We start from the raw sequence: 10,699 nt of genomic DNA on the forward strand, positions 1-10,699 counted from the left end.
CAGATCACTGCCTATTAAGATTTTAAAACCTAGACTGTTTTCATAGCCTCTACACCTACTCCCAACTATGAAAGTAAAATTAACTGAACAGCAAAAAGTTGGTCGCTTGTTTGTTTTGATTGATGATTAATAGAAACTCTCTGGTCAGCAAGTTCTGAAGAACCCGGATGATTTGGTAAATAAAAAAATCGAACGTATATTATTAGAGAGAGAGAGGGGCGGGGAAGTGGTCCGTGTTCCAGAGCGGATTAGTTTGATGTTGAAGGGGTTAAATATGTTAAAAAAGATTATCGAGCTAATGCGCTTTAGAGTCATAGTAATGAGAATGTATACGGTTTCAATAAATTAAAGGGATGAGTGAGCAGAGAGAGTAGGGAGAATAGACATTGAGCCTGAGCAAGCAAGTAGAGCTTGAAGAGAGGCCGGGTCCATTTTCCGACCGAGAGTTGGAAACATGTGCCATACACAGAAAGACGGACCGAGCAGAAATTGGATTAGGCCCGAGAATCGTTTGAATAATCCGATGATGCAAAATACGAGAATTTCAGCAGAAAGCAGGCAATTTCTGGTAGTGGGCAGCAGTGGATTCATGCAGCCTGGAGTGGAAAGTGAGTCTGCAAACGAAGAAACCATGTTGATGAATGATAGTACCACGAATGCCTACACTGCTGTAACAACGCCTTGTGACCCAAAGAGCTGGACAATCCAAATGGGGTCCATGGAGAGCAGCTCTGGGCATCACAGTGCAAAGGTTTCAAGTGATAATAACAACATGGGGAACCTGGGGGATTCAAATGAAGAAGTTGAAAATTCTGTAGATGGGGTGCAATCTAGGCTTTGTGCCAGAGGCCATTGGAGGCCTGCTGAGGACGCCAAGCTTAAAGAATTGGTGTCACAGTATGGGCCTCAGAACTGGAACCTGATAGCAGAGAAGCTTGAAGGAAGATCAGGTAATTTTTGCGAGTCCACAGCCTTTAGTCATATTGATATAAGTTTTTGATATACGTTGTGTGAGTTTACTTATGTCCTATGACATCAGTAAACTCCCACAGGCCTTATCACCAAGATCAGGTACTGTTTGGGGTTGTTTACTGATGTCTTATATCCAGACATCAGTAAACTTATCCAGAAACTTATATCAACAAGATCAGATACTGTTTGGGTTTGTTATGTGCCCTGGGTTTGGGTTTAGATAGGCATTGTGGTTTTGTTTGGGTTTGTTGTGTGCCCTGGGTTTGGGTTTAGACCGCCATTGTGGTATTATTTTAACATGCAAGTAATTTTTTTTGGTTGTTGTGTTGCAGGAAAGAGCTGCAGGCTTCGATGGTTTAATCAGTTGGACCCGAGAATCAACCGAAGGCCTTTCAGCGAAGAAGATGAGGAGAAGCTACTGGCAGCCCATCGTTTATATGGGAATAAATGGGCCATGATTGCTCGCTTATTTCCTGGGAGAACTGATAACGCTGTGAAGAACCATTGGCATGTTATCATGGCCAGGAGATACAGAGAGCAATCCAGTGCTTTTGGGAGAAGGAAATTGCCTCAAGTGCATAGAAGAGAGAAACGTGCCTGCACTGATGATGAAACGAGGATGGGCAGCAGCTGCAACATGTGGGTGGATAAATATAGCTCTCTCAAATCTGCCCATGATGTAATTTTCAGAAGAGGATCTGTATGCAAGAGCCATATTCTGGGAGATAACTCATCATGTGTTACAGTTTTTGGTGCTTCTAGGGTTGATAATGATGAACGGTGTGGAAATTTGGATAGATTGCAACAGAGAATCAGTGCACCTTCCATTGCTCGTCACCATCAGCAGCAGCAGCAGCAGCAGCAGAAAAGTTACATGAGCAGCTTGGATGCAGTTCAATCCAGGATTTTCTTTGAAGGTAAGCCCAAAAACAAATTTGGGTCTTTAGGGTTGGCCCTTCAGAAACCAGGAGGGTAGTTTCCATGGGCACAAACCATGTTTCAGGTTGTTTTTTATGTATCAGATGCGGTTTTGGTTGGTTTTATGTATGAAAATTCTGTTTTTGGGCTTGCATTTTTGTGCTGCTGCCAAGATATTGTTTTTTCTTTTGTTTCTAGTGTTGGTAGTCTATTTTATCAAGGTTCTTTCTGCCACTAGATTCTAATGGACATGGTGGTTGTTCAGGGTCCAGGGAGATGAAGATCAATAACAACTATAATAAGGCTGTGGATGTGTTAGGCAGCAATGTGGACAATTATCATATATTGGTCTCACAGATTGAAGGAGAATCATCTTCCCCCAGCCAGCTGACAACTGATTCCTGTGCTGCAGTGAGTTTATTGCAAGGTGCTTTTGCAAGTTCCAAGAGATCCTCAGTTGTCAATACAAATTTTAGTCTTGGTCATCAGCAGGATGTTGTGCAGTATGGGTACTCAGATTCTAGTGCCTCCGATCAGTTATCCGCTGTGGAGGTTTCTTATGCTGATAACTCATCGACTACGGAAGCGGCGAATGAGTTCAAGAAACCTAATGCAGGTTTCATTGATTTTCTGGGAGTAGGGACAACATGAAGTAATTTATTACCATCTAGGGTTTATTTCATGGGGTCATTTATTATTCAAACTTGTTGTTTGACGACTGCATTGATGTTGTCTGAAGAGGCGTTTAAAAGAGAGAGAGAGGGAGCTGGGTCGGTTATTGCCATTGGCGATGGAAAATATTTGTGTACAGGGAAAAAATCAATATGGAGAAACAAAAAAGATCAGCACCATCATCATCATTTACAGATTTTGTCCCCAAGTGGTGATGAAAACATCACTTCTGCTTCTGCTTCTGTTGCTGCTGAATGTGTATATTACAGTCCAGTAATAATTCCAGAGTATCGATATGGAAAAACAAAATATTTCATCAAATCAATGTGTGTACTGGATATATCATCACATTTCTCTTTTTAAGTGATCGTGATTAACAGTCTGACACAGCTTGCATTGTCAATACAATAATACTTCTCATGACCCGAAAAAAAAGGGATATATAGCTATTATTTTCTTTTCTTTTGCTGAAAATGTGGTGATTGCATTCTGTAGACGAATCCCCCAACTTGAGAACGAAAAGATTTTAATTCAGAGATGGAAATTGCATGACACAAGCGCCATCACTTAGTACAATTTGTACATTTATTTGTATTATAACCAGGTCTGCATTGCCTTTCTGTTCAATGCCTCAGTTAATTCAGCACAGATATCAGTACACTATTTCAACAAAAAGACGCCCGAATTCATACTTTCCAATTGTACAATCTGTGTGAACGAGATACCTGTGGCTGTACAAGTTGGTTATTTGCTTTTTGTAATGATAATAATGCATCATACATGTACATAGAAATCCCTGCTGCACTGTCCGGATCATCAACAAGCCTAAACCCAATTTCCAGCTATATACTAGCATTCGTTCCCTGGATGCCCGCACCCACATTTCACAAAACTCTGTGCATTAAAAAATTTCAAATACCAGACAGCCCTCATAGTATTATGGATTCATCATTGAGCCACATTCATCTTGATGATGAGTCACATATTACAGTTCAAAACTAGGACAAAGAATAAAGAAAAAATAAAATTATTCAAATTCATATTTCAAAAATCTAAATAATTCATCCTGAAAATGAACCACATAAATCCTATGCTATAGATTGGGTACTGCAGAAATCTCAAAAATTGATCTGGAAAATGAGCCACATAAATCCTATGTTATAAATGGGGAAGCATTTGGACCTAGTTCATAAAACTCTCATCTTGATAATGAACTACATAACTTATCTGGATAATGAACCATATATGATGATTCAAATCTTAAATTCATCTTCATATTGAACCACATATGATAGTTAAAAACGTCTAAAAACACATTTCAACATAATTCATATTGCAAAAGATTCAAATCTCATCATAGAGTTTCAAATTCACAAACAAAAAGTTTGTGATGAAACTCCACCCAAGTTTCTATATCACTGCATCAAATTATTATGTTGAAATTCATATTGCAAAAGTTTCAAATCTCAGCATAGAAGTTTCAAGTTCACAAACAAAAAGTTTATGATCAAACTCCACCCAAGTTTCTATATCACTGTATCAAATTATCATTCATGCTATCTTTGCATTTTACTAGGACAAAAATCAAACTTTTCTATTTTAGTCTGTTATGCAGTTTTATCTCAGATGTTGTAAAATGGAGAACTTGGAAAAAGCTGAAGAAAGAAAGAGGCGAGGTCCGATCTGTTCATGTCTTTTCTGAACTGGGTTGGGATTGTAGATGGGACAGACTGACTTCTTGGTTGCCACTGAGAATGAGATTCTTTGAGTACGAGAAAGCTGACTCGTACCGGCATTGATACAGAAGAAGAAGTAGGGGCACGATAGGCATGGTGGGTTGTTACGTACGAGTCAGTTTTGTTTAGGCTTAAGATGTGTAATTAGGTGTATGTAGGCCAGCGTGCCTCATAAAATCAGACCGAGGCGGATGTTACATATCTGGTCTGTGTTTTTTGATTGATGTCTGCAGTAATATCTCGTCCCAATGCATGAATGACGGTTGTCATGGAGTATTGTTCAGGCCTGTACATATACCAAAGATAGGATCCCCACCGGGATAAAACAGGCATTATGGGCTGAAAGGATTGATAATTATGGGAACAATTCCAACACGCAGCAGGGAATTCATAGCTGAAAAGGAGCTTTCCGTGACCTAATAATATGTTTGTACTGAAACTTCCTGCCATCCACTTTCGATATTTAAAAACACGAGCAAAGTTAACTAGTGTGAAAAAAAGCAGTGTTGGAACAGAGTGTTCATCAAAACGTGAATGGTAATGTTAGCAGCTTGAAAAATTAAAAAGTGGTGAAAAAAAAGGGTAGAGTGTTAACGTGGATAGTAATGTTAGCTAAATGGCTAGCAATGTTAGCTAACTGTTAACGTGAAAAGTAAAAAGTGATGAAAAGACAAACCTTGAAATGGAACTTGATAATGGGTAGGGTGTTCATCCAAGGCAAGGGTTAACCAGTCTGCTACCGGGCATTAAATGCTCGCTTAGCTGCAAGCTCAATAGCTATATAGCTTTCGGTGGGGAGGGAGTGTTCGGAAAACACTGTATGCGTCTGTTTTATATGGCTATCAAGCTTGCAGCTAAGCGGGCATTTAATGCCCGATAACAGGCTCGTTAGCCCTTTCCGTTCATCCAACGGATAGCAATGTTAGCTAGTGTGAAAAATAAAGTGGTGAAAAAAGTATTAGATTTTGATGATAGGTAGAGTACCATGTTAGCTAACATAAAAAATGATCTTAATAATAGGTGGAGTGTTCTTCAATCCAAAGTGAATAACAATGTTAGGTAGTGTGAAAAATAAAAAGTGGTGAAAAAAAAGTGTTGAAATAAATTTTGATAATAAGTGGAGTAATATTATAGTAAAAGAAATGTTAAAATAAATGTGAAAAATAAAAATAAAATGGTAAAAAAAAATTAAATAAATATTAAAAATAAAAAGTGGTGAAAAAAAAAGTCGAAATGGATTTTGATAATAGATAGGTAGTGTTCATTAAACAGCCTAGAAAAATTTTCTGAATTTTCTTTTGATAAATTTCGATGGTGGCTACAGTGTTTATCAAAAAAATCCTGGCCACTTAAAATTATCTACAACGTTAAACGACTTATTACTAAATATGGCAAATTATAACAGCAAACCAAATCCTGGCCACTTAAAATTATCTACAACGTTAAACGACTTATTACTAAATATGGCAAATTATAACAGCAAACCACACACGAGTCGCCGTTAAACCTGCCCCTTTATGGAACCTGGTCTGACGTGTCAAAGCATAAAACCACCGTTACCGTTGATGAGGATTGATACATATAATATTTGCAATATTCCAACGGATTGCTGAAGGTTCATCCCCTCTCTGGATGATCATTTTAATCTTTGGATTTAAAAGGGTGTCAACATCTCCACCGTCCTTTTGAAATTCCATAGATTCCTTCAATGTGCTTCAAAATAAATATCATATTTAGATGCCATATGTAAGGTCCTTAATTATGAATGCTTTATTTAAGTTAAAAAAACAACATTGTTCAACAACTTTTAGAACAAAGGCACCATCATTACAATGCAATAATTTCCTCCCTTCCACCTAAAATACTGTGCATAGGCTAAATGTAAAATTTGTGTCAGAGACTTTGCTGAATATCTAAGAACATCACCCTGGAATGTAATGGAGGTGGTTGAAATTTTATTTATATAAAAAATATTTAATATGTTTAATTTTAAAAAGTTCATTAGGAATGTAAATATATTAATTTTTTGTGGATTGGTTTTTTAATATTTATATTTAAATAATAATATAAAAATGTAATTTAAATATTTTTAAATTTTTTTTATGAGTTTTAATTGTAATATGGTTAAAATTTATTAAAATATATAAATGGGGTGTTTTGAGTTTTTCAATTCATTTATTTATTTAAAAATACATTTAAAAAAATTCACTAATAGTTTATCTTTATTGAATTTTAGTGGAAAAAAACAAAAAACATCCAGAAACACATTTAAAAAAAATTCACTCATAGTTTATCTTTATTGAATTTTAGTGGAAAAAAACAAAAAACATCTAGAAACATTCAACTTAGACTTTGATAATAATATCAAAATAAATAACTTTCTAATTTACATTTATAACAATTATATAAGGTCAATTCAAAACTTTTATTTTCCAATTTATATTTATAGCAATTATGTTGTGTCAATTCATAATTTTCTTTTAATTAATTTTGGAGATTTTTTTTTCAATTACTTTTATTGTTTATTTTTTTAGGAAATTTATGAAGTAGTTATTATCAATGAGTTTGAATGCATATATGGGGTTTTATGTACAGAATGGTGGTTTCTATAGGTATGTATGTTTTAGGATTAAAGTGTTTTCTTTTTAAAATATCATTTAGTGTTTTTTTAAAGTTTGGGTTGGGGATAGGGATGTGAGTGTGGATTTGTTTTTTTAGTGCTATTTCCATTTATATTTTTTACATTATGGTTTATTTACCATAATTAAAATCTATGATTTATTTTCTATTATTAAAGCAGATGATTCATATAAGTATTTTGGTTGTGTCCATCAATAAAAGGAAGTTTGGGATACCAATTGGATGAGAGAGAAACAAAGCTTTCTACTAGGGGAATTTGTGTTTGTATGGTGAACCTAACCATTGGGGTTAGTTCTAGCATATGCGTGAAGAACAAATACCTACATGCGCCTCTACCATCATTGCAATCTTTACAATGAACATCAAAGTGGATGTGGGAATAGAGAATGAATGCATACTCTAATCTCCTTGCCCTCTTTACAAGGGTGTAAGTGGTGGTGTGCATTTGTTTAGGCTTAACAATATTGAGGCTTCAACCTACCCAAAGTCGACAAACTTTGAGGCCCCATTTACTTTTAATTTTTGCTGTAACATAATCTTCATCTTTAAAAATGTCTTTTGTCTTCTCAATACCTCTTAGTTTCATCCTATCTATTAGTCATCTTGATGACAAATTAACATAATGAAAAACCTTTTGTCAATTTATGAGTATATATAAGTTTATGATTTTAAAGTGTGTTCTACATTTTCCTTTTGCATAGACATGACCTTTCTTACTCATTAATGATTGTTTTGACAGATTTGGTTGAAATATTATTTATACATACTACATGTTGGGATCAATGTAATTTTTCTTATGCATATTAGCTTGAATTTTCATCCACACTCTTGAGCAAGTCATTGTTTATTTCATTTGGAGATTTAATGAGTTTTCGGGCCTTATGTAGAAGAGTTGTGCTTTGAGGCTATTCATAGAAACTAAGATTGAATCTTGAGATTAGATATATGGCATGTAAGGGGATTACATGAAAGTTTGACAAGAGATTTACACATAGAAATAATACAGAGATGTGATAATCAAAATTTGGGAATTATCTAATAATTCTAGGTTTTTATTTTTTTGGCCAAAATTGGGTGATACAAGTGTGACAATATTGTGATATTTGGTTGTTTAAAATGTATTTTTGACTACATAAATGGATTCAACATCTTGGAAAGCCCCTAAAGCACTTGGATTGTGCAGATTTCACAACTCAAACTTGTAATTTTAACAAATATGTACTAAATTTTGAATAAAAATGACTAAAAAATATGCCCCAAAAACTTCAAGAATACTACATCTAATAATGCAATGGTATAATAAATAACCTCTCAATTGTGTTAAAATTTTACTATTTAATAATTGGAATCATAACATTATATATGGTGAGAATGAGTATTGAGTCTATGTGACAAATCACACATACAAAAGAGACATTAAATTTTACTTAATTATATTATATTTATTTTAAAGTTTCAAATAAAATGAACTAAATTGATTTTTATTTTACTAAATGTTGATATTAAATATCAATTAATCAATTTTGCATCTTAAGAAATCATAAGTGTTATATCTCATGTATGTTTATAAATACCCCACATATAAGGATCACTAACTAAACAAAGAATATCTTAGTTGCAATAAAACACTATCACATAATTCTAGTTAAAAATATTTTTCATTTAAATATTTTTAGTAGACTATTAATTAAGTCTGTAGTTTTGCTTATTTTGGAAAAAGTTTTTTAGAATTTTAATTTAATTATCAATAATTATTAGATGAATGATGGGGATTTATCCTCCACAGAATATCCTAAAATATTTATAATAGTATACGCAAATTAAAAATTGAGATTCATTATCTCTAAAACAATTTTGCTCTATAATAAAATGAGAATAACTCTTCAAAATTAAGAATCTTTTTTCATGTTTTATTAAAGGTATATATATTTAATTTATGTATTAATTATTTTTATTAATAATAATAATTTATATTAAAATTATAACTAAATTAGTTTTTATGATTTTTTATTTTTATTTTAGAAGTTGAGAAGTTTAGGTAAATGATGAGATATATGATGTGGTAAGTGAGTATAATAAATTAAAATGATAAAATAGATAATAAAATAAGTGATTGATACGTATAACTTTACCAATTATTTAATATATTTAGATTATTTCTCAATTTGTGGGTGTCATCCTTATCCTTACTCAAGACCATGCTAATCTTCTTTGTATCGTTTTAATTTTATATAACTATACCAATTTTATAGATATCAGTCTTTAGGATTAATCACATAGTTAGGATTTGGTCGAGATTTCGAACCAACTAATATGGTTCATCCTTGTTGTCGTGAGGATGAACCACATTAATTAGTTTTAACATCCAACCGAATTCCAACAATATGATTTATCCAAAGAACTGATATCTACATTATGAATCACAAAAATTTTAGATCTAACATTATACCAATTTAATTTCTAAATAAAATTATCATATTATAATAAATCATAAATCCGATGCAACATATGCAATGAATTTTAACTTATAAACCTGATTTAACGAATTCCTATCGATTTATCAAATAACCTCGTTATGAAATGTATATTTTTGATATTGGTACAAGGTATCCAACCTTGTTGGAAATATTAGTGTGTGGGGCAGGTTACAATTTCAAAATCAATCATCAGAGTTATGGCGCGATCTTGACTGAAACCCAACGGATTGGAAATATTAGTGTGTCTATTACAGGTGGCAGGTTACAATTTCAAAATCAATCAGCAGAGTTATGGCTCGATCTTGACCGAAACCCAACGGATTTTGCAGGACCCCGCATTAATTTTATAATAAATGCCGAACCTAGTTGTAATGAATTAGCAAACCGTTATGCGTCAATCTCGACTAAAACCCATTTTGAAAATCATACCAATCGGCAAAGATGGACTAAAAACCCAAAGGATTTTGCAGAGCCCATAATTATATTTTAAGTCAATCCTGAACCTTGCTTTAGTGAATTAACAAACAGTTATGACTCTATCTTGATTAAAACCCAGGGGATTTTGCAGAACCCCCAATTATTTTTTTAATGAATCTCCAGGCTGGTTTTAGTGATATTTTCAATGCGTTGACGCCAGGATTCTCTCGTTTTTGCCATGTCAGTGTTCAACGCCTCGTTCAAAAGATCCCAAGCACAGGTTTACCGGAGCCCAGTGAGGTGCCCGTGGGTGTCAGTGGCCCGGTAAAGCTATGAAACGCATGCCTGTCACAATAATAGAGTCAAACTCAGCAATTTTATCTTCAAAATGCTTTTCAGGTTCATTTTACTAAATTCCCTGGGTAACGTTTCACTCCTCCAAGCTTAAATTGCCCATCTCAAAGCCTTGGGAGGCTTGTGAAGCCTCGGAGGGTAAAAAATAACAGGGGGAAAGTGTAAGTCAAGCTGGTTGTTTTTCTTCCCACTTGGGTTCTACCCTCTGTCTATAACATGCTTGTCTGTAATGCCATTATCTACCCTTAGTTCCTCATAATATTTGTTGTTCATAACTAGTATCTAACTGGCACAGTACACCACATAAAAAAATTTCAGATTTTATCTAATTTTAAACAAACAAACTTGCAGAAGTCATCCCACAAGCAAAGTTGCTCATTTGGGGAAGAATACAGGCAAACCAAGTGAGCCATGGAGTGCATTACATGCCCAGGTCAGCAACAAAGACAAGAAGCATTCATCGCTGGCTGCTGTTTATTCACTGCATTCACAACAGTTGTATCTTGCCAAGGG

General features: G+C 34.2%; 1 protein-coding gene and 1 pseudogene across 1 annotated transcript; one reads left to right on the forward strand and one right to left on the reverse strand.

The window, feature by feature from the left end:
• Window positions 1-336: 336 nt before the first annotated feature.
• LOC149178800 (uncharacterized) lies at window positions 337-2,883 on the forward strand. Its single transcript, XM_089420434.1, has 3 exons — window positions 337-950; window positions 1,305-1,889; window positions 2,156-2,883. The coding sequence occupies exons 1-3, from the start codon at window positions 455-457 to the stop codon at window positions 2,539-2,541; spliced, it is 1,467 nt and encodes a 488-aa protein (XP_089276560.1). The 5' UTR covers window positions 337-454; the 3' UTR covers window positions 2,542-2,883.
• Window positions 2,884-9,080: 6,197 nt separating this feature from the next.
• On the reverse strand, window positions 9,081-9,190 carry LOC149178801 (U6 spliceosomal RNA; annotated as a pseudogene).
• Between the last annotated feature and the right edge of the window lie 1,509 nt (window positions 9,191-10,699).

This window comes from Pinus tabuliformis, chromosome 4_1, assembly GCF_031772625.1.
Source record: "Pinus tabuliformis cultivar Carrire ecotype Pingquan chromosome 4_1, CPIR1, whole genome shotgun sequence".
Lineage (NCBI taxonomy): Eukaryota > Viridiplantae > Streptophyta > Pinopsida > Pinales > Pinaceae > Pinus > Pinus tabuliformis.

Coding starts and splice junctions, on each gene's coding strand:
- LOC149178800 (XM_089420434.1), top strand. CDS start 455: ATGTGCCATACACAGAAAGACGGACCGAGCAGAAATTGGATTAGGCCC. Junction 951..1,304: donor GAAGCTTGAAGGAAGATCAG/GTAATTTTTGCG, acceptor GTTGTGTTGCAG/GAAAGAGCTGCAGGCTTCGA. Junction 1,890..2,155: donor ATCCAGGATTTTCTTTGAAG/GTAAGCCCAAAA, acceptor GTGGTTGTTCAG/GGTCCAGGGAGATGAAGATC.